This window comes from Petaurus breviceps, unplaced genomic scaffold, assembly GCF_028583685.1.
Source record: "Petaurus breviceps papuanus isolate PSGF00001 unplaced genomic scaffold, PetGlider_PUasm1.0 171, whole genome shotgun sequence".
NCBI lineage: Eukaryota > Metazoa > Chordata > Mammalia > Diprotodontia > Petauridae > Petaurus > Petaurus breviceps.
In genome coordinates, this window is record NW_027185754.1 from 23,862,221 (window position 1) to 23,887,078 (window position 24,858).

Here is a 24,858-nt window from a genome sequence, read left to right on the forward strand (position 1 = left end):
CTCTCTCTCTGTCTCTCTCTCTCTCTCTCTCTCTGTCTCTCTCTCTCGATCTGTGACTTCATCAGGGTAGGAATTCCATAGGTGAGAATTTTCCTCTACTAGTTGAAACTCTACAACCAGTCTGAGAGAGCTTCCTGGGGACACTGAGAAGTAAAATGACTTGCTCAAGTTCACATACTCAGTATTTGTCAGGGGCAGGGCTCAAACTCAGATCTTTTTGACCCAAGGTCATCCTGGCTTTCATTGCTAACAATATACTAATTCTGCAAGCACTAAAATATGCAATGAGGTGAATGAAAAATAGCTATGTCTCTAACCAGCAAAACCCCCTGGATTTTGTACGAGAAAGTCTGGATCAAAATCCTGTGCTATTTATTAGCTAGTGACCTTGGGCAAGTAATTTTATTTCTTTGTGTTTCAGTTTCCTTATCTATAAAAAAGGGACACTTGTACCATCTACAGAACACCATTGTTAGGAAGAAAATGTTTTGTAAACCTTAAAGTGTTATATAAATTTTATTATTAACTGTATGATGTAAGTCATTTCACCTCCCTTGTAGAGTAACATTTTAGGCACATCTTCTCTAAGGCCAGTCTAATTCCAACATTCTATAGTCTACAATCCCTTTCAGCATTGACAGTCTGTCTTCTATAGTGCCAACAGTCTATGTTCTCCATTCTAAGGTATCTTCCAACTTTAACAATCTATAAATATGTGACTACATTCAAAGGTTTCTTCCTGCTTTAACAGTCTATGTATCTATTGGGTTTCTTTCCCACCCCTTACCCCTAACTCCCAGGAAATTAAAATGAAGCCCTAACTGCTCCTCTCATCTCTCTCAAGCACACACAACTATGGATGGGAAAACGGTACTTTTCAATAGATGAGCATCCACTATTTCTACCATCTCCCATGAGGTCCTGATGACAATCAGTTCCATTCGCTGTGAATCACCAGTATCTACTGCTGGTGGGCGAATGCAGGGTTAGAGAAATGATGCTATTCCCAGAATGCATTACAAAAGAAAGCACACTCAGCACATTTCAAGATGGCTACAGCCTGCAGCAAAGCTGAACCAGACAAAGGAGATGGGGCATGTGTGATAGCACTGAAGGGGCTGTGCTGAAATGGAAGACAATTAGCAGCAAACTTTTCAGGATTAATGCCCTTTTTCTTTTTTAGTCTCCCTCCCCCTCCACTACCCGCCCCTCGGGATCAAGGCAGTCTTTGTGAAATATAGACAAATGATTCTTCCCTATGCTGTAGCTCTGGCTTCAGTGTGTGGAATGGCATAGGGAGCTTTTCATAAGAAACGCCCAACAAGGTAATTTGTGTCAGAGGGCATCACATAAGAAAACTTGCCCTGAATTACATATTTTCTAACTGCAAATTACTTTTAACAGTATCACCATAGTAGCTTCAATTGACCTTCTGAACAAAAGGCCATTTATTAACCAGCACTCTTCACTGTACAGACTGTGGATGAACCAGCAAGAAGAAGAAAGAGACTTGCTGACAAACCAGTCACAGTTAGGACTTGGGGATACTTTATCTTGGAGGGGAAGACCAAAGAAGTTTGACCCACACTGTGTAAAATTTCAATAAGAGCTTATTGGAGCACAACGGAGGAATGGGGAAATAGGCAGTGGGCAAACAATTAAAGTATGCAAGATTAACGTTAGTGCTACCGAGCATGCTGTAAGAGAAGATATGTATAAAAATTCCTGAGTATCTAAGACTTAAAAGAACAAAAGTTTAAAGTTAGAAAGTACCTTAGGGTTTAGCTATGCACTCTAACCTCCTCAATTTTACAGATGAGGAAAATGAGCCCCAACCAAGGGCTTCACCTAAAGTCACACAGTGTGTGACAGAGTTAGGATTAGAGTCCAAGATTCCTCCAGTCTCATGTCCTTTTCCACTCTGTCATTGAGAATCATCTTGATTCAGCAGGAAAAATATACCAGACAGACTTAGAGTAAGGCACACTGGGTTCAAACTCCAGCTTCAACACTTACCAGCTATATGACCATGGGATATGTCTTGGCCCCTCAGAGCCTATTTTTCCCTGTGTAAATTGATCTTTGCACCCTCTGCTTCATGGATTTATCATGATGAAATTATGAAAAGAACTAGAGAAATGTGCATTATTATCCCCACACCAAGCTAAACTAGGCTAGACTGTCTGATTCATATCTACTTTTCCCCCCAATACTGTAACTTTTGCACAAAGGAAACTGTGGAGAAAGGCCAGTACAGGTATTCTCTGATCAAACATTACCCCAACCAACATTCTTTTTGAAAAGAGTATCATAAATTCATTTTAAATGAGCCCTTATGTTAAAAAAAAAACCTTACAGAAACCTTGTTCAGTCATTCTTCCAAGGCACAAATCAGATGGTTGGTTCATAATAATTTGAGTCAATGACCAAACCCAAACAACCTTAACTCCCCTAGGCATAAGTCTGCTTACCATCAAGTGAATCAACCTTTATTAAGTACTTGCTTTTAACAGACCAATGCACTTAGGACTGAGATAAATTTAGAGAAGACCTGGTCCCTGCCCTCGTAGTGCTTAATCTATTAGGGGTAAGTGATATATTCATTGATAACCTAAGATACAATAAATACATTTGGGGTGGGAGGGAGTAAGAGGAAAGGCCATTAGTAATGGGGAAGAATCTGGAGTGGCTTCATAGAAGAGGTGATGGAGATTGTAGTATTTTCATGGGAGAACCATTGCAAGTATATTTCCAGAGAGCTTCATCAACTTTAAAGTGGTATGTAAAAGCACCATTTTTAGTATTATTGAGTTGGGCTTAAAGAATTCAGCAGGTGAAAAGGAATGATGGCATTAGACATAGAGACTATCACCATATTATTTATTGCATGTGTATAATCACCATTCCTACAAAACCCACTGTCTCTTTATAATGTTGGTTCATCTGATGCCTTTTTTTTCATGAAATGAACTAATATACTTGGTATTCTCATACTCGGTCATTTCAACATATTTTTAAAACTGAGTATTGCCTGGTAATGTCAGAATAAGTGCATAAAGATGAAAATAACACATGACTAATTTTCCCCATCTCTGTTTTAGAATTCAACATTTCCCTCATAAATAATTGACAATAAAAATGATTTAAGTCCATGGTTGTATAGGGCAGAGGTAAATTTAGTCCTAATGAGGGAAATGTGGGCACTGCCCAGGAGGGAATAGGCTAATGTATAGCCCAGTATTAGCAGAATTGATAATACACAAGGGCCACATTATGAACTGGAAATCCTAATGCCAACCAGCAAAGTGAGGACAGCTTAGGAAGAAATTTCTTTCAAACATTCCAGTTGCTAGAAAGAATCTTATTGATAGGAGTTAAAAGTTCACACTCTTATTTAGGATAATAACTCATATTTATATAGTGCTTTACAGTTTGCAAAGCACTTCCCTCACGACAACTCTGTATCATCAAATCCATCATTGGCCCCAATGGAGACAGCCTAGGACCATGTACACAAGAGTCTTAGGAATACCATTCATTGCCCCTGGACCTGCTTTCAGATCAGTCACCACAGCCATCGTTGAGGTCATTGTGGAGAAGGGAAGACCTTTCTTTTTTATTTTTTGCTTTTTGGAGGGGGAAAGGTAGGGCAATTTTGGTTAAGTGACTTGCCCAAGGTCACATGGCTAATAAGTGTTAAGTGTCTGAGACCAGATTTGAACTTAGGTCCTCCTGACTCCAAGGCCGGTGCTCTATTCACTTGGCCACCTAGTCACCCCAAGACCTTTCTTATTATTACCAAAAGCAACAACTGCTAACCAACAGGCAGATGGATACGAGAGCCTTGGGAATGCAGCACATCCCCCTACTCCCTACCCCATCCCCAGCCCCTCAGAACAGCAGTACTGTTTCTATTCCAGCCCTCAGAGCCATCATCCAGAGAGAGAGAACTCCTGTGGAGAAGAGGTCAGCCATCCCTACCAAATGCCAACCTACTGCCACTGAGGCAGGAAGGCATCCCAGGAGAGAGGCAAGGGAGACAACATGTACCTAGCAAGTCAAACCACTGTCACAACTTTCGCCACCATCAACCCGCAGACTTTGATGGAGACAGGTCAAGAAGCTGAGCCCAAGGGCCTTCAGATGCTTCTAGCCCAGTGCCATCATTCTGGGACATAATCCCTGAGGAGATGCAGCCTGGTAACTGCTCCTAAAGATGCTATAACTACCTCTCCTGAAAACCCAGAAAAGAAAGCTCTTGCCACCAAAGTCCTTGTCGCTGTAAAATAGTTGAACGTCAGAAACTGATATGATGTCATCATTGGAATTGACATTAAAGAAGAGACATCGCCTTCTGCTTTGCTGCTGTACTCTGAGAACTACAGGACCTTTCCATCTGACTCCATTTGTTGCTTAGAATGTGAGCTACTTGAGACCAAGGGACCATCTGGCTTTTATTCTTAAGCTCAGTGCTTATCATAGTATTGTGCATATAAAAGCACTGTTTTTTAAATGTTCATTCATTCATTCACTGTACAGATGAGGAAACAGGTCAGAGAGGTGAAGTGGGTTTTTAATTTTCACTGGGGCCACAATCTGAACTCTCTCCTGGCTCTAAGTCTGGTACTCTTTCCACACCACACCACTTCTCATAGATGACATCGTTGATACATTAAATGATGAAATTGTTACAAGCAATGTGAAATAATAGATAGGAGAGCCAGACTCTGTGTCAAGTGTATATGGCTGCTAACACACACTGGCTTTCTAATACTGGACACATCACTTAGGGAACTAAGTGGTGCCGCAGATTGGAGCACTGAGCCTGAAGTGAGGAAAACTCGAGTTCAAATGCAGCTTCAGACACTTCCTAGCTGGGTAACCCTGGGTAAGTCACTTCACCTCTCTTTGCCTCAATTTTCTAGATTGTAAAATGGGGATAATAACAGCCCCTACCACACAGGATTGGTGTGAGGATCAAATGAGATAATAATTGTGAAGCAATTAGTACAGTGCATGGCACAAAATAGGTAGTGTATAAATGTTTATTTATTTCACTTTCCTACCTTCTCAGTGATTCAGTCAACTCTCTTAAGACAACACATTGCAGGACAATTGCTAATCTATATTGAGGAGAAGAGTTTCCTATAACAATAAAATTATGTATCCAGACCAAACAAATGATACTTTCCTTTCCTCCCCAAGATAACTGTGAGAGACCAGGAGGCCTGTAGGCCTTAAAACCGTTGGACACAGTCTTTGTCTATCTAAAGTGGTACAAGCCACTGAGCACAGGATGGTAACAACCTTAAGTTATTTAAGTAATTTTACCTGGCTACTGAAGAACTCAGGGGCATACCATCTGCCCTATCTCTCTTCTCAACCTGCGGCATAGAGGCCTTGTGGCCTTCTAGGTCCTTGGGTGCAGCCTTTTGACTCAGTCCAGGTTTTACAGAACAAATCCTTTTAGTAAGGGGATTTGTTCTGTGAAGTTTTAATTCAGTCAAAGGGTCACACTTGAGGACATAGAGGGCCACATGTGGCCTCGAGGCCACAGGCTCCCTACCCCTGCCTTTGGCCTTGCCATCTGTGCCAAAGCTGGACCCTTAAAATTTTTGGACCTTTCCACCTGATTTGCTGCTGTCTTTCTTTTTCGTGTTGTCTCCTCCAACTCTAGCTAGCTCCTTGAAAACAGACACTGATGCTCTTTCAATTTGTATTCTCAACACAGCACAATGCTTGGTACATAAGTAACTCATTCATAAACTGGAGAACAAATGAAATTCCTCTTCAGTCTCTGGACAAATAGTTTAAGACAGAATTTGAAAGAGGTTTACCCTATGTGAAAATAGTCAGAATTACACCTACACCCCCATCTCTATGTGCCTGTCCAGGCTAAAAACTGGTCTCTAAAGCAGAACTCTAGATTCAATTCAACAAGCATTTATTAAACACCTACTATGTGCTTAATGGTACCATGCCAAATGCTGGGAATTCAAAAAGAGGCAAAAGATAGACCTGGTCCACAAGGTACTTACAAGCTAATGGATCCAGATGGGTATCATGTATCAAAAGGTATCAAAGTCTGAGTTTGAGTTCAAACTCTGATATTTCCTAGCTATATAAGATATAGCTAGATAGATAACTAATTTCCCTTATCTTTGTCTCAGTTTCCTCATCTGTAGAATGGGGGTAAAATTTGCCCTACAGAGCTGTCACCAGAAAAGTTATTATTGTAGCAATGGGTGAGTATTTCTATCAATGGAGAAGATAAATCTTTGCAAGAGGAAATTCTTGGTGTGGCATCCCATTGCTATAGACATGGGCTTGGCAGGCAGCAGTGGCTTCATGTGTGGGAATGTTTCCTCTGACCACAGGCCACACACACCCCCCATGCCACCCTCAGCAGCAACTAGTTCTTCCACAATATAGAAACTTTGAACTGTCCCAAGGTGTTTCCTCCCTCTTCCAACCAGGACCACTCAAAGTGAGCTCCATGACCCAAACCTCTCATATTCTCTTTCCTACCTTGCCCAAGATACAAAAATGTCTTAGTTATAATCTTGTCACTGCTTACCACTTGTGTGACCTTAACTTCTCTTGGTCTCAGTTTTCACACCTGTAAAATGAAGAGATCTAAGAAATGATCTCGAAGGCCCTTTCCAAATCTAAATGTATAGATCCTACCCAAAGAAAGCAGTGCCCTCCTCCTCCTCCCCCACAGTGACAGGCTGACATGAAGGGGCATGCTGGGGAATTATAAAGATCCCAGAGAAATGGCCTACTGGGTCATTACCTTTTCTTGAGACTCTCTATAGGAAAACCCAACTTAATATCACTAATTAGTTTGTTTTTTGTGGTTTTGTTTTTTTTTGGAGGGCAATTGGGTTAAGTCACTTGCCCAAGGTCACAATCTAGTTTTCATGTTAAGTGTTTGAGGTCAGATTTGAACTCAGGTCCTCCTGACTCCAGGGCTGGTGCTCTATTCACTACACTACCTAGCCGCCCAGTATCACTAATTAGTTTTAGCAAAAACAAGTTCAGTAAAATATGAGACAGTTATTTCACAGGGTAATAGAATTTAAAAATAGAAGGTCCCTGAGAGATTATTTAGTTCAATACCCCTACATTATAGCCCAGGGGGCTGAGGCTCTGAGAGGTCAAATGATCAAGGAATAGGAAGGAACACAAGCAAGATTCAAACCAACGTCATCTAATTCCAAATCCTGATTCTTCAGACATATTAAAACTCAACACATCAAAGTCAGAATTCACTATATTTTCCTCTAAATCCTTCCCTGCTTCCAAATTTCCCTATTGCTGTTAAGCCACCATCCTCCCTGTGACCCAGGATACACTATTGGCATCACTCTCCATTTCTTACTTTCATTTACCTCATATAGTCAATCCACTGAAAATCTTGTTTCTACCTTCACCACATCTCACATACATGAATGCCCTTCTCTCCACGCATACAACCATGATCCTAGTAAAAGGCCTCCTCACCTCTTATCTGGCTTACCAGCATAGTCTTCTAACTGGCATCCCTGCCTCAAAGTCCATCCATACTCCAAGCTATCCTCCACTCCAGTGGAATCAAATTCCAAAAGGGGCCCACTAAACCATACATTAAAAACCACTGTTTTGCTATATTTTTATTTATTTTGTTAAAAATTTCCTGATTACATTTTAATCTGATTCAGGCCCCTGGGCAGGGTTGTGGGCCATATGTTAGCTCTGTGTTTGACACTTCAGCTCTATTCATCTGCCAAGATGATTATTCTCCCTTCTCCCCACCACCAGTGGGCATCAGTGGTTCCATTACCCCCAGAATCAAATATAAAACCCTCTGCTTGGCATTCAAAGCTCTTCATAACCCAGTCCCTTCCCACCTTCTCAGTCTTCTCGCCCCTTAATCTTTCTTACACACTCTAAGACTTTGCCAACACTGACCTGCTTGTAGTTACTTTGGGAAAAAAAAATTAGTGCATGGTTTTAACTTTGCATAGGGACTCATTTGGCAGCCTGGTGGAAACTATGGAATCTTTCTCATATAACTGAAGAAAATGTCAAATTTCAGCAAGAGGTTCTTGAAAATAAAGGTATAATTTTTTTTCCTATTTGAGTTCATGGAACCTCTGAAATCTATTCACAGACTGCTTGTTAACCCAGGTTAAGAACCTCTAGTCTAGAGATATAGATCTTTCTAAGGAAACCTAAATATAAAAGAATGCATGACAGAGTAGAAAGACCACTAGAAAAGGAGCCAGGAGACCTGGGTTCTAGTCCTGGTTATACCACTAACAAGTTAACTGTGTGGTCTTTGGGCAAGCCCCTTGTCTTTCATAAGTTTTCCCATATGAAAAATTAATGGATTAGACTAGATCAATGTTTCCTAAACAAAACTGGCCAGAGAACTCTTTTTTCTTGAAATATAATGAGGAAATTCATGAATGCCAGTTCCAAGGATCTATGAAATACCCCAGAGAAGACCCACTAGTAGGTCTTTGCTCTAAAGAGTCCTAGATATACAAAAATATTTATAGTAGATCTTTTTGTAGTGACAAGGAGTTGAAAAATATGGGGGTGTCTATCAACTGGTAAATAACTGAACAAATTATGCTATGAGAATACAATGGAATACTATTATACTATAAAACATGAGATGGTTTTATCTCTGAAGATTTGTATAAACCAATACAAAGTGAAATGACTAGAATCAATAGAACAATTTATGCTATTACAACATTGTACAAACTAACATTTTTGAAAGACTCACAAAAAACTCTAAGAGATCAGCACAATGATCAACCAGAATTCCAAAGGACCATAATGAAAAATGTACCCACTTCCTGACAAAAGTGATTAAACAGCCAGAATGGGACACGTATTTTTGGACATGACCAAGATGGGAATTTGTTTCATTTGACTATACTTATTTTAGAAGGATTTATTTCTCCCCCCACGCCCAACTGGGGGTGAGGAGAGGATGGGGAACAGCAAGAAAATATTGCTAATTGAAAAAAAAATAATTTAAAAAAAGAAAGAAGTGCTCCAGGAAATACTGGGTTAAAAATAGAAGAAATTAGTCCTATTTCCATGCTGGAAAAATTGTATATGCAAGTGTAACTGATATGTATTTTATTTCAATGCTTGACCATGGCATTGACAATGTATGGCATGGCAGGTGACCCTTGATTCCTGGAGGTTATTCAAGCAGAGAAAAACTCTGGCAAGCCTAGGCAAGCTGGAAAGGTTTCAAGTCCAGACAGTAATTGGATTCCGAGTCTGTCATAGGAGAGCAAGCCTGGTTAAGTGTGGAGAGGTTTATCATTAGTAAGGTGGCCACTAAGTGATAAATCGTTCTTAGTTGCATCAACTTCTGAAACCATTTACTGGATGCAGCAGTCTGCTACCTGTATCACCAATGTAATCCCAGCTGTTTTGACATATTAAAGTAATAATTTCATATTTAATATTTCAAAAAGGAGAAATATCACATCAGAATTCTCTTATGGAACACACATCCATCCTGTATGGAACAGAGTTTGGAAAAATCCTTCTGTGTTGTATTTGAGAATCTCTGAAGCCTCTTTCAACTTGAATATTCTATCATCCTCTGTTTCACATACAAATAAGTTAGAAAATTCTAAGTCAGTGACCTTTGCATTACAACAAAGCCCTTCATTCATATATGTCCACTCCAGAGGAGATTACTCAGGAAGACACTGGGTGTGAGAGCTGGAGGGTTAGACACAGGTCACTTCTTCTAATCTGGGAAGATTTTTCCAGGACACCCTGCCGACTTGGAGTAGTAGGAAACAACAGGGTATACAGAGCTCTTCAGGCTTCTTCCCGGAACTCTTTGAGGGGGAAACTACAAGGAGGCTCCAACTTCTAATTCAACACTCAAAGTTCTGTCACAGCTAAGAAAGGACTTTGGTGACAAATCAAACCCAACTACCGCATTTTATGACAATCTTTGCCCTAGTTTCTACCTCACTTGGTTCCTTCTGAAAAGAATTTAAAACTATAAACCAGCCTTAGAGATGGGAAATAATGTGTCCATTGTAACTGATCAAAACCTAGCCACAGTAGGGTTCTTAATCTCTATCATAGTGCTTGATTTAACTGATGCTAAACATCTTTTAGACTCAAAGGATTGCCTCCCAGAGCCAGCCAAGGGGAGAGCTCAACTATTGTATCACAACCTAAAACTCCTGGGACCTCTGATACCATCTCTGTTTAATTTCTAAGGCACTAGTGAGGCTTCAGTTTATCTTATCAATCACTATGCTCAGCCAACAAAGCTTAGCCTTCTTGCTGGCAGAAGGTAGCTAGGCAATGTCAGAGTTTACAGTATTTTCTAGAGGGAATCATTGCAGGAGGCTAAGATGCCTCCCTCAAAGGAAGCATCGCTGGGGAGAACACAGTTGGTAAGAATACGGTCTCAACCTTTGCTTCAATGGGAAGCAGAGCCCAAGCCTGCACAAAATGTGTGAGGAATCAAATTTCAAAGCCTAAGAAGGGAAGATTCAGTTACACCACTTCAATTTATATGATAAAAACCACTGTTTAATTAATTCCCTACAGAAGAACAAGCATGCAATCAGCATGTTTATAATCCAATAGCTAAGGTATGCAACAGTCAGCAAGGTGTAAAGGAAAGGATTCTGAACTGGAGACTACAGCCCTGGGGTCCTAGTTCTAATTCTGCTGCTATCACAAAAGTGGTCATGTCACTCATCTCCATGCAGCTGCGGCCTCTTCTATAAAATGAGGCAGGTGGATGGGGCTGGAGGTTGAACTAGATCAGGGGTTTTTAAGTTTTTCTGTGACATGGACCTCTTTGGCAATCTAGCCACACCTGTGGACCACTTTGCAGAAAAATGTTTTTAAATTCATAAAGTAAAATGCATAAAATTACAAAAGATTACAATTATATTGCAATGCAGTTATTAAAATATTTTAAAATAAATCCACAACCCCCTGGTTAAGAATTCCTGGATTAAATGATCTCTAAATTCTTTTCCAGTTTTATGATCCTACTTTCTAACATCAAGGGTTCCAAAGTTCTAACATACTACTGTCAACATTCTAATACCAGTATTCCTTCCAGTTCTAGCACAGTGTCTGGCACACAGTGAGCATCTAATAAAGGCTTGATGACTTAAATAGCATTCTTCAGTCCACATTTTAACATTCTTTGATATATATAGTTTCTCCTTGCTGGAAAGTAATGTCTGAATGTCTCTCCCAGCAACTGGAGAGTCAAATCAGACATTTTTCTCTAAAATTCTCTTAGCTCTGGAAGAATCTCCTGGCTGACACACTAAAAGTCAATTACTTTCACCTCCCAAGCAATATTTATGAAGTCACTCATTCATTAAGAGCACTGTGTTAGGCATGGGAGGAACATGCAAAGTTTAGATGAGATGCAGTTCCAGCCCTCAAGAAACTTACAGCATAGTAGAGCTATACCTATAGATATAGGAATAACTATAAAATAATATATAATAAGCATATTAGGAAGGTACAAAAACAAAGTACCAGTTTTCTTCTACATTATGCTGCACAGTGTAATGGGATTGGAGGGAAAAAGTTGAGAGGCACAGGAGCCAATGATTTTGAATTCAAAAGACATAGATTAGAGTCCTAGCTTCACAATTTACTGTATGACCTTAGTCAAGTCAATTTCCAGGCTATAAAAGGAGAATACAGTAAAGGATTTTGCACTGAGAAGTAACATGACAGTTTAAACCTCTATGGGAAAGATAAGTCTGGTACCATATGGAAAATGGATCAGAGGAAGGAAGAAAAGAGGCAGAAAGATCTGTCAGAAAGCCATTGCAATAGCCTAATCAATACCCAGGCAATGAGAACCTAGAGTGGGGACTATGGAAAGAGACAAAAGCAGATGAAACGTAAGTGATATTATCAGTATAAATAGCAGCTCATATTTAGATAGCACTTTAAAAAGCACCTTTCCAACAACTCAGGTAGGTTATATGTCAATGGAACTAGGATTTCAATCCAGATCCTCTGACCCCATCCAGTGTCTCTTCCACCACTGCACAGGGATACTTAAGGGCACACCATGAGTAAAGGCACATCAATGGGACAGAACAAGATGGAAAGGATAGGAGAGAAACATTTATTTAACGCTTGCTCCATGTAAGAAGGCTAGGTCTTGGAGATTCAAAGTAAAAAATCAATAATCCCTGCCCTCAGAGAGATTACAGCTAACAGGAAGGTATAACATGCACCTATACAAGTAAATATAAAGTAGTTTCAGAAGGGAGAGCTAACCACAGAGAGAGTAATCCAATTTAGCAGAAATGTACGGAAAAGTAGGTTGGAGCCAGATTAGGAAGGGTCTAGAATGCCAACATCATAAATTTATATTTTATTCAGTATGCAATGGAGAAATAAATCACTGAAGGTTTCTGGGTAGAGGAAGTGACATGATGAGTTCAGTGTCATTGTCAGAGCAGAACGTGAAGAAGACTGTTGACACAGAAGGCAATGGATGATTTTGAAATGGAAAGATTAGAAGCAAGAAGACCAGTCAGGATGCTATTACAGAAATTCAGATGAGAGTTAATATGGGCCTGAACTTGGGTGGTAGCAGTGGAAGAAATAAGGAGAAAGACATGAGAGATGTGGTAGAAATAGAATTTACAGGACATGGCAACTAATTGGTTACAGGGGAGGTTGGTGGGAAAGAGAAGAGTCAAAGATAGGACCACAGGCCTCGTTAACTGGGAAGATGGTGGTGCCAGGCTCTGTGAAGATGTTGGTGGGGATGGACAAAGGAGACAGGAAGAGGTGAATCCTGTTTGGGACACGTGGAGAATGAGATACTGCTGTGGCATTTAGGTGAGGATAACTGAGAGTGAGCTGGACATACAGGATACAAGACTCAGGGGCAGAGACATAGACTTAAGAGTCATTGTCATAAATGTGGTAGTGGAAGCTATAGGAACAAATGAAGTAACCTAGTGAGAAAGTAGAGAGAGAAGAAATCCTGCAAAACAAAACTCTGCCTCAAAGGTGCAGTGCTGCCCCTAGAGAAGACCTTTTATATGGATGACTCAGTAAGCAACCCTGAGCTGCCACTGTCCACAGGACCTTCATCATGAACATCACCACAATACAGCAGAAACTATGGACATCCTTAAAGGGTGCAATGATAATACTAGAACCAGAGCAAAAAGGTCAGTAGATGGAGTCCTGTGCAATGAACCTCCAGTTCCTCTTACTGAAGGCTTGACCATTCTTCAAAGCCCATTTCAAATCCTTCCTCTTCTATCAAGTCTTCCCCAATTACCCCCTACAGGAAGATGTACTTAAAAAATCATAGCATTTGGAACTGGAAAGGACCTTAGAGATCAAGCAGTCCAATCCCCTCCTTTTACAGACAAGAAAACTGAGCACCAGACAGGTTAAGTGACTTGCCTCTGGTCACAGAGGTTCTAAACAACCAGGACCCAGGACTCTAAGGACAATTCTTTCACCACTGACTACACCAAGACTGGTCTGAGAGTCAGGAGCCCTGACCCAGTTCTAGTTCTGCTGAAGCACTGGGCTGTGAGGGTCACCTCATCTCCTCATCACTCTTTCATCTTCTGTATGATGAGAGGGCTGAACTAGATGGTATACAGATTCTCTTCCAGCTTTGAGAAACTCTATTCTAACATCCTGTTCAAAGCTTCCTTTCAGCTCTAATAGCCCTATATTTCACTTCCTAAAATCTTTTTGAGTTCCAGCATTCTACATTCTAATATGCTGCCTACAGAACTTATATGGCATTTAACAAATACTTACTGCCTAGCAAAGTGCCTGCAGTACCTGGCCCAGGGCTCCCACAATTGGCGTTTAATTACTGAATTAAATGGTTGTGTATTTATAATTGGAGCTCAACAAGGCCTATCCTCCACTTCAAGATCTGCTATTTCCTTTCTGCATGGTCTTATTCATAGCATACAGACCAAAGCTCACATTTTATAGTTAAGAAAAGCGAGTCCCAGAAATGTCAAACGTCTGGCCCACAGTCAGAGGTAACATAAGGGGCAGAGCAAGGTTTCAAACTCTAGGCTGTCAGTGTGAGCACTTATTTTCCACCATCAGTACAGATCACCATCCTTTACACCTTAATTGATTATATTTATGAATTATTTTTTTAAAATCACCATCTTTTAATGCCATGGAGCTACACACCCATTTGAGAAGGTTGTCCCTATGGAACTGACACCTCCATTCCCAAGATCCTTGGGCCTAAAGTTGATTTTGTCAGAATTAAGTAACAATGTTAGGCAAGGCATAATCCATGATGGACACAAAAATGTCAGAGCTAAAAAGTACCTTAGAACACAGAGCCAGAGGTGGGGAACCTGAGGCCTCAACGCCACACATGGCCCTCTAAGTCCTCAAGGGCAGCCCTTTGACTAAATCCAAACCTGAATAGAAGACAGAATGTTAGTATCTCAAGAAAACTTAGAACATGGAATGGAATGCAGGAGCTCAGGAAAGCTTTAGCAATCATCCAACACAACCTGGTCATGACTAGTGCCAAAATGATGATGCATTTAATGGCAGGGTGTAGTAATGGCTTGAAAAGAGGCATTACCAAGCTTGGAGCTCATTATTTCAATTATTAAAATATTTATTTGCTCATAGCACAACTTAATTTCTTTCCAAGCCTGGGGCCTGGCCTTTTAACAATGTAAAGTCCTCAAGGGCAAGGAAAATGTTTTTTGCATGCTCTACTCTGTGGCAGCTCACACTGCTTCAGTTTTAAACAACATCATCATATAAGGGATGGTGATAATCATCTTATCCCCTTAACCAAACTTCTACCTTCAATCCAGAAGAATTCTAAAGAAAAGGACTTCTAAGGGTAAAGGTGAGAGGAGTGTCTGTCTAGTATTGAAATATGGCATTACGGCAATGGAGAGGACCCGAGGAGACCTGGAGGTTCACACACCTACTCTGCCAAAAATGTGCTATACGCCTTAGCAAGCCACTTCCCTTTTCTCTGGGTCTCTACAATGTCCTAGATCAAACAAAAATGCAGGGTTAAATGATAGGTAAGATGCCTCCCAATTCTGTTCGTCTATGATTCTAAGATTATCTTCCCTTATCTACATTTCCCTGATAATCATGCACCTTTTTCTGTGATGTGGTTACTGAGCAAGAAACTGAGCTGTTTACTGAGCAAGTTAGTAATTTAGTAAGAAACCGATTTCAAAGACTTGTTCTTTCTGACCTGGAGGGGAAAATGAATGTCCTTTGAACTTTAAGTCCCACTGAAGAGAAGAATGGAACCTGTGGGACTGAGTCTGAGAGGTGTGGGTGAAATAGACTGGACCAGTCATTACTGGGATGAGAGAGGAGTAAGAAGTCTACCTAGCAGGTTTTTAAAATAAAGTTTGGTAGAGAAAACAGAGAGATTCTCATTTTGGACTAGAACACAAAAGAATGTCTGAGTATGGGGTTCAGACATTCTGCAGCCCAGAAAGATGACTGTGGGACAAAGAATTCAACCTGGGAGAACTCTTAGCTAGATGAGCAAAGTAGAAGTGGCAAAGTACAGTGGAAATAATGTCAAATCTAAAATCAGAGGACCTAGGTTTAATCAATCAATCAACGACTGTTTATTAATCGATTAGAATGTGCTTTGTACTATGTTAGGCATGGGGTGGGGGGGGGGGGGAAAGACATATAAAGACAAAAAAGAAAGATCCCTTTCCACAAGGAATTTGAGGATTGGGCAGGCGGAAACAATATGTACATATACAGGAGGGGTAGTTAGGAAAGGCTTCACAAAGAAAGTAGGTCTCTAAATGGTGAAGGTGAGGAGGTAGAGTATTCCAGGCAAGCTCCACTGAGGTCTAGTTGTTAAGGGCTTTAAAAGTCCAAAGGAGGAACTTCTATTTTATCCTAGAGGCAATAGGAAGCCCTGGAAATGACAGATGAGAGAGAAGTTGTGGAGGTAGAAACAAGATCTGGCTACTAAAAAGCCAGTCTTCGGGAAATGCTGTGGCCAAAAATACCAGTGAGCCTCCTGACATAGCCAGGTAAGGCCCTGGGACAACTTCTACACATACTCTTGGCAGTATCTGCCAAAGTGTGTCCTCCAATGGGAACAGAACCTTCGAAAGCCCACGATTCTGTGTTACAGTGAAGAATCAGGGGAGGAAGTCAAAGGGGCTATAAACAAATTTTCCTGATTAATCTCTGGAGGGTTCAGATAAGACAAGAGATAAAGGGTGGGGTTCTAGGAACTACAAACAAGTTACCAGGGTGACCTTTAGACAAAGTCCAAATAGGAAAGAACAAGAGAACATGTTTGGGAACTTAGCCGGTAGTGTTAATTCCTTGCTGTAAATTGGAATTAGGTTCCTCACAAAAGTCTAGTAAGTGGAGTTCATCTGTAAAGTGCTGGGCTCAATGCCCACTGGCTTCTCATATCTCAGCATCTAGGCAGAAGTGTGTCAAGTGAGCCAAACAGATGCCCAGTGAATGCCACCAACAAAGGATGCCATGTCACTGACACCTGGCAATGGCTCCGTTTCTCAGACAGCTGAGAAAAGGATCAGATGCTTAACCTGATGTAAACCAACCAGAGGAAATGAGCAATCCCTGTTGCAAATACTGCTTCCTAGAGGCTAAGGGATACCAGTGAGGCCTGCAAATCTTGGCCTTAGTAACTCCTGAGATACTATACCCTAAAGGAGGCACAGGTCCTATAGGAAATACCATTTCACAACTACCTCTTACCCTCAGAGGAGCAGTAAACATAGTCAAGTTAAACAAACAGAAAGGCAGCCTAATCTAACAGCAAAAATTCACTCTATAGCAAGGTTGGGGTCTGTAAATTTGACTTTGTTTTGTTTTATGTTTTTATAACTGAATTTCAATATAATTGGTTTTCTTTGTAATCCTAATTATTTTATTCACCTAAAAGCATTAGAGAAGGGGGTCCACTGGCCTCACCAGATTACCAAAGGGATTCAACACACAAAAAGGTTATTATATTACTGTTACCAATAATTATAGCTTATTGTGTGGATGAATTTTAAGAGTGTCTCATTTTAGCCTCACAACACTGGGAGGTAGGTGCTATTATCATCCCCCTTTTACAGATGTGGAGACTGAAGCTGAAAGCAGCTAAATGACTTGCCCAACATTATACAGCTAGCAAGTATCTGAGGCTACTCTACAGTGACTTCAAGAAATGCTCATCCAGCTCCTGTTGAAATGCCTCTACTGACAGGGACCTTGCTACATCCCATAATAGATTTTCCACTTTGGGACAGCTCTAACAGTGGGAAAATATTTTCTTCCATTGAGCCCAAATCTTTCTCTCAGTAATTTCTATCCATTACTTCTAGTTTTGTCCTTTACACCAGTGGTGTCAAACTAGAATAGAAACATGTGCATAAATAAGCATACTGACTTAAAAAAACACAAATTAACATTATCTATGTCGTATCGCATTTTTAACTATTTTGTTAAACAACATCTATCAATTAACATTTTAATCTAACTCAGATTAAGAAAATCAAGTCAAAACTTGTCTCACCAAGACAGCCCTTCCACAAGGTATACTGAAAAGAGTCCTGTACTTGGACTCCAGGGGTAGAGGTTCAAATCCAGGCTCAGTCACTATGGGACCATCGGCTTCACCTCTTCCCTTCACTGCATCTATTTCCCCTCTATAAAATGGGGAGGTTAAACTAGATGATCTCAAAGGTCTCTTCCAGTTTTAAATCCCACTTACAGAAAGGGATCAGGGGATCACACCTCTTTATGTTTTCTTTCCTCCAGGTTAAACTTATATTCACTTCCTTCAACTGATCCCGGTTAAGCAGACATCTAAGATTCTGAATCTAAATCTTCTGCAAATACCTCTCACCACAGAGGCTTTCAACAACCAAAAAGCAAAGGAGAATTTGTTCACTGAACTGCAGCCACAATACTAGCCATTTAAATAAAATACAACCCACTCTGACCACCTGCATTCCATGTAGCCACTCATTCATTATCTTTATCCTCATAATCGCACCTGCAAAACTTCCCATGCTTAGTTCCAGCTCCATGGTTAGCTTCCCCTGAGTAAGAAGGAAGCCATCGTTTATTTCCTGAAGTATCAATTTCAGGTGGCTAAAACTGTCTGTGAAGTTCCTGCAGAACCTTACACAGACCCATGAATTGCATTTCCTCAGCTGGCTTCCAAAGCACCCTGTATTTTACACAATGTGAATAGCAGTTCCATAAGAAAAATGCCAGTGCTAATGGTATTTCCTCCTCTTAAATATTAAATGTGAAATTAAATATAAAAAGCTTATTACCCAGAATATTTTTCAAATTAATGCCCCCTCTTTTGCTCCAAATTTTCTGATCCCCAATATTTAGGTCCCCAACCCCAGAGAGTATTTATGAGTTCCACTCATATACTTTAAATCTAAGAGTGTCCTTTGAGTGAAAGAGCATAGACAAAGCCATAGTAAACTACTGGTGATAAGTTATAGAAGCTTTGAGTGGGAAGGGACTTCAGCAGTATCTTATCTAATCAGTAATCCTTGTGACAATATCTCTTATAAATTGGCAACCAGCCTACACAGAAAGTGCGTAAGTGATGGATGGCAGGGCACTCTTGCCTCCAAAGCAGGCTATTCTACTTTGAGTCAGCTCTAATTATTGGGAACTCTTTTGTTATGACCAGCCAACTCTACAACTTCCACCCATTTCTCTGTTGTCTATTCTTTGGAGCCAAGGAAAAAGAAAATCTCTTTTACATCATAACCCTTTAAGTAAATACTAAAAGGAACCCCTAAGTCTGCTGTTCTCCAAACTAAATGACCTTTCTGTGACAGTGTTTAATCCTCTCAGCACCCTGTTTTCTGTCCTCCAGACAATTTCTAGTTTCTAAATCTCCTTCTGAAAATGCTGTACCCCAAATTCACTCCTAAACCTCCTCCTCCAAATTTTTTTTTTACCATTCTTCCAGTCATCCAGGTTCAAAACCTTGAAGTTGTCCTTGACCCTTCCTCCTTCAATCCCTCTAATCAGCTGTTGAGTCTTCCTCTACATTAAATTTCACATTTGTCCCTTCTCTTCATGCACACAGCTACCACCCTAGTTCAAACCACTGATCATCTCTTGCCTGGACTCCGGTCTCCCCCCTCTAGTCCATGATTCACATTACCAAAATTATCTGGCTTATTTCCCCAAACTCTAAAGACATTATATACAAAAGACACTGAGAATACCAAGATGAATTCAATTAAATTGTTAAATGCAACAAATATTTATTAGATGCCTATTATATGTCAGGCACTGTACTAGGCAGTGGTGAAACAAAAGATAAAGATGATCGTCTCTGCCATCAAGGAACTAACATTTACATACCTAGATAATAAAACATATATATATATATATACACACACACACATATATATATATACATATACATATAAAGTAAATACAAAATGATTTCTGAGACAGAAATCTAGAAAGGCCTGGTTCAGCACTTAAAGGCAATAGAGACTCCAAGAGGTGAAGGCAAGAAGGGAAAGAAGCCTAGGCATGAGGGAAAAGCACAAAGACCAGAGATGAAATGTCCAATATGGGGGAATCTGGTTGGGATGTAGAGTAGAAGAGGAAATAAAGTCAAATACAGGAAAGGCTGAAAAGCACAATGTAGTAAGTGAAAATCAGATAATCCCATACCAAGTCAGAGGCAGGAGAGGTAAATGTCACCTCTAAGGGGTGTTGGGGAAGCTGAATCAGGAAAGGCCTCAGAGAGGAGGTGATGCCTGAGCTGGACCTTCATAGTAGAGAAGGATATCGAAAAATAGATGTGGGTGGCATCAGTTCCAGATACGAGGGACATATACAATTTTTATACAAAAGCACAAAGAGGAGACGGGTAAAAGATCAGAAAATTGTACACATTGGTTGGAATATTGTTCTTCATCCTTCATACCACCTGCTCCATAAAGCCTTCCCAACTCTCTCCCTCCTCCCCCCTCCTTCAGGTGATTCTTCACTTGTTCAGGAATTGAATTCAAGTGAGGCAGAGTTCCACAGTCATTAGCCTCACTCTCTTCCATCAGACTCATGGAAATCTAGTGTTAAGACAAAAGTCAGGGAGATGGCCCAAAATGCAGTGGATGACCTTGGCCTCTTTGCTATCTGACCATGCTCTACTTGCTCCACAGAACCTGCTTCAGCTGCCTTAATGGCTGTTGGAAAAAATTATTCTCATCTGCCTAGTCCACCAGGGGAAATCTTCCTATACTTGGGCTAGACATTTCCCCCAACTCACTCATGGGTATGAAGCCCTCAATCTCATTTAGCCTGTCTGCCAAAACAGTTTTACTGGGGTATGGCCACTGCACATGCTACAGCTTCGTGGAGCCATTGGTGATAGTTGGGTGAAAAGGTGGACACCAAATATGGATGAACTGAAAAGGGACCAACAAACCCTTACACCAGAGGCGTTAGTCCTCCCTGAACACCTCTGTATGCAGACAGATTGAGTGAGACAAGGCTGGAAAGTGAGTTTGAAGACAATGGAGGGACCAAGGCTACAATGCCAGCGAAAGAATTATAAAGTTTATCCTCTGGTCATGGAAGAGTCAAAGTTTTTGAATAGGAAAGTGACAAGATCAATTAAGATTGCTTTAACAGTGGCCTAAGAGATGGGCTGAAAAGCAGAAAATTAGACACAAGGGGATAAGCAGGAACAGTGGTGTCTCTGTACACAGTATTCCCTATTCCTGGTATATTCTCCTTCCACTGGTTGAAATCCTACTCATCCTTCAATGCCCTACACAAATACCACGTCCTCCACAAAGCCTTCTCACTCAACTCTCTCCCTCTTCTCCCCTCCTCTTAAAAATTCTTCCCTCTCGGGCAGCTAGGTGGCACAGTGAGTAAAGCTCCGGCCTGGAGTCCGGAAGAGCTGAGTTCGGTTCAGCCTCAGACACTTAACGCCCATACAAAAAAGCTAGTCGCATAACCTTGGGCAAGTTACTTAACCCCAATTGCCCTCCAAAAGGCAAAAAAAAAAAAAAAAATCTTCCCTTTCACAAATTTTGAATAGTTTAGGATCATGGGTTTAAGAGATGGAAAGGATGTTAGAAATTATCTAGTCTAACTCCCTCAATTTTCAGTTAAGGAATCTTAAGACCAGAGAGATAAAGCTGTTCAAGGTCCCACAGATAGTAACTAGCAGAGCTGGAACTTCAATCTAGATATTCTGACTTCAAATGTAGTGACCTTTCCACTCAATACCAACGGAGAAATCACCTTTCAAAGTCAAGCCCAGAAGTGCAAACAGCAGAGCGGATTCAGTCATAAGCACCTAAGTGCTCTACCTAAAACTGGGGATAAAATGGGGGAAAAAAAAACATCCCAAGTTCTTGTTGTCAAGGAGTTTAAAATCTCAGATGTTGATTGTCCCGGTCTTTATTTGCTCATATGTAAGCAAGAGTAAGATCCTTGAGGCCAGGAACTTTCTGACTTTTGCATTTTGTATCCCCTTTGCAGAGTAGTGTCTAGTGCATAGTGGGTGTTCATTAAATGATGGTTGATATAAACCCTCCACCGGACTAGATTTTCCATGAAGGAAGGGATCATTTCCTATCTTTAGATCTCTCAGCACTGAACACTATGTGCTTTTGCACATAGTATTAATAATAGGTCACATTTTTATAGCACCTTAAGGTTTGCAAGACACTGTACAAATATTGCCTCGTTTTATTCTCACAAGAAGAATAGGTACTGTTATTAACCTCATTTTGCAGATGAGGAAACTGAGGCACATAGCAGTTCCATGACTGGCCAGGCTAAAACAACCAGTAAGTATTTGTGGCCACATTTGAATTGAGGTCTTGCTCTATCCAGTGCACCACCTTGCTAACCAGAACTTAATAAATTACTACTGTTGGAGAGAAAGAATAAAAGCTAGATGACAGATGTAAAATGAGCATTGTTAGGGATACCTTGGAGTTCATAAGAGCTAAAGAGGATATCCCTGAACAAAAAAGAAGTTAAATTAAATGTAATTTGGGGCTTGGCAAAACACCAAGAAATACACTCCATGATTTCCGGTTACCCTAAGAGATGTCACTAGAATACTTTAACTAACCTTCCAAGCACATTGAGTTTTTCAGTTACTGTAGATTTCTACAGAGCTTATCTCCTAACATTTCTAACGGGTTTCTGGTGCTGCTGATAAGATTTTCTAGCACAGTTAAAATGAGATGAGATCCAGCCAGCTGTCTAGAAACATACAGCAAGATTATCTTTAGAAGAAACCACCAGAGACAAAGGCCCCAGAGAGGGAGCTGTCCTGCAGTATGCCTATATGGCAGAAATCATCCGACTGGAACCTCGAACTATGGGGAGATGGTCATTATATATGCTCTTAGACTTTTACTCTATTCTAAATGAAATGCAAAACCAAGGGTGGCGGTGAGAAGTGGAAATGTACTTTAAGAAGAAAAAAAAAAGGTTATTGTTCCAAGAAAGCACGTGTGTCTGTCATACAGGGGCAGAGACTAAATGACCTCTCCAAAAGACCAACCACAAGGTGTGCCCAGTCTCCCCTTGGACCCCGGCTCCCTGATGCACGGCCTGCCATCCGCTCCATTTTCTCGGATCCCTGATGCCAAGCTCAGCTGTGGTCCTTTCTGCCCCAATTCCAACCCCCACCCCCTCTATATGCACTCCCAGCACGGCTCTTTGAGGTATCTTGGCGTTAATCCCCCTCCCCACTCTCCCCACCGGCCCCAACAGGCCTGAGCGTGGTGTGGGGGGCGGGGGGAGGCCTAGCCTGCAAAAGGTGTGGGGGACACGCGGCTCCCCACCGGGGTCAGGCGGGCTCTAGCCCGGGTGTAGGAGGGTGCTATCCCCCAGCCCCGGGAGCCCGGCAGTGCGGGCCACTAAGCGCCTCCCCCAGTCCAGGCCTCGCCGGGAGCCCGGTCCACAGGCCCCCGCCGCCTCCGCTCCTGCGGCTGGGCCCTCCCTGCCTCCCCCGCCTGCCAGCCGGGCCTCAGAGCCCGCGCGCCCCGGGCCCGCACTTAACTGTTCCCCGCTGAGGCGGCGGCGGCGGTTGCGAAGGCGGCGGCGGCGGCGAGTCTCGGCTCCGTCTCACGCAGAAGCAGCTTCTCATCGCCCGGGCGGGGCCGGGCCGAGCCGGGGCGGCGGAGCCTGCTCACCGCGGGGCGCAGCGGCTGCGGCGGCCGCAGGAGGAGGAGCAGCAGCGGCGGCGGGGGCCGGGCCCCGGCGGAGGCGACGGCGGAGGCTCGGCGGGCTCCCGGCCGCCCCGGCTCTGACACATGCTCCGGGGGAGGCGCCGGCGCCGGGGCTCGAGCGGGCGGGAGGAGGGACCGAGGCGGGGAGCGGGAGCCCCCTGCGTCCGGAGCCCGCCCCGCCGCCCCCGCGCTGCCGCCGCCGCCGGGCCGGGAACCACTGCAGCGGGGCAGCAGCGAGGGACCAGGCCGGGCCGGCAGCGGCCTCCGTCCGCCCGCGATCCCGCCCAGCCCCGGGAGGGACCGGAACGGGGGCGGCGACGCGGGGGAGGCCGGGGCTGGGGTCAGGGAGGCGGCGAGGCCTGAGGCCGGTTCAGGCTGCGCGAGGAGCCCGTGCTCACCCTGGGGGCCAAGCAGGGAACCGGGCCGGCCTGCGGCCCGGGGCAGGACAGACGGGCTGCATGGAGGAGGAAGCGCAGCCCCGAGGCTGCGGGCGCCCCCAGCTCCAACGCTCCTGAGGCCTGGCCATGGGCACGTGGGCCCCCGGCCCCATTCCATTTACACTTGAACTTGTGCCTGAACCATCAGTACCCACCTTAAGCCCAGCCACGGTGCAGAGAGTCAGTGGGCCGAGCCCGAGGATCCGAGGGGGCCTCCAGCTGTGGGCAATCCAGGAGTTAACCGGGCTACAATGAGAGCCAACTGCAGGAGAGGAAGTGGGGTCACATTTTCATCCACTCCAGTCTCTTTGGAAACCTCGGGTCTGTTCCCAAGGAAAGGGGGTACCAGGCAGAATTGGCACAGCCGCAGGGAATGCAGTGTGTGTGTGTGTGTGTGTGTGTGAATTCACACAATTGTGTGTATTCAAGAATGCACTTCAAGCAAGCCCATGGTGAGGAGCTGGGAGACCAATCCCACAAACTTTCATTTGTTCTCCTAGACAAGTAAGAGTGAAGTGGCCGTGGAGAGGCCATTGGGGAGGGCTGGCTCACTGTTCTCTAGTAACCTCTCCCACACAGCCTTAGGAAGCTTGGTAGCTTCCCACACCTTTAATCACAAACCCTCTGGTTTTGTGAAGCCGGGGCCTAAACTCACAGATCCCTTCATTTTCTCAACGTGCTTTCTTTGCCCTTACTGCTGAATGAATGTTAATGACCCCTTTGATTGATTAAGTACATTCTTATTCTTGAAAATATTCTCTCCTTTAGGAAGTAAGGTGTAATGGAAAAGATGCTGGATTCGAGTCAAGATCAGGGCTTACAAAACTGTGATGTAAAAACAAACAAGAGAAACTTTCCTGATCTTACTTGCCCTTCCTTCAAATAACTTTTATTTCTGGGGGAGAGAGGAAGAGATGCCCCAGTAGGAAAAGGGACAGTTTTTCATTTTGTCTTTATATCCCCAGAAACTAGGATGTGCCTTACATATAGTGCGGTTAAATGATTATTGAATTGAGTCAAATCATTGGATTCAAGCTCTAACTTTGCACTTAGTATATGTGGACAAGATAATGTGCCTCCCTGAGATTTAATTTCCACATCTGTTTAAAATAAAAAAGGGGGGGGGTGTTGGACTAGATAATTCCTGAAAT

General features: G+C 42.5%; 1 protein-coding gene across 6 annotated transcripts in view; it reads right to left on the reverse strand.

The window, feature by feature from the left end:
- The window catches only part of MVB12B (multivesicular body subunit 12B), a 324,028-nt gene extending 299,543 nt beyond the window's left edge, over positions 1-24,485 (reverse strand). For 2 of the 6 annotated variants that reach the window (XM_069082727.1, XM_069082728.1), the window contains exon 1: positions 23,102-23,252. In XM_069082727.1, the coding sequence (XP_068938828.1) occupies positions 23,102-23,188 (87 nt within the window). In that variant the 5' untranslated portion in view covers positions 23,189-23,252. Of the gene's footprint in view, positions 1-23,101; positions 23,253-23,862 lie in introns of those variants that run through there. The other 4 variants (XM_069082723.1, XM_069082722.1, XM_069082725.1 and 1 more) reach the window with 3 other exon arrangements.
- Between the last annotated feature and the right edge of the window lie 373 nt (positions 24,486-24,858).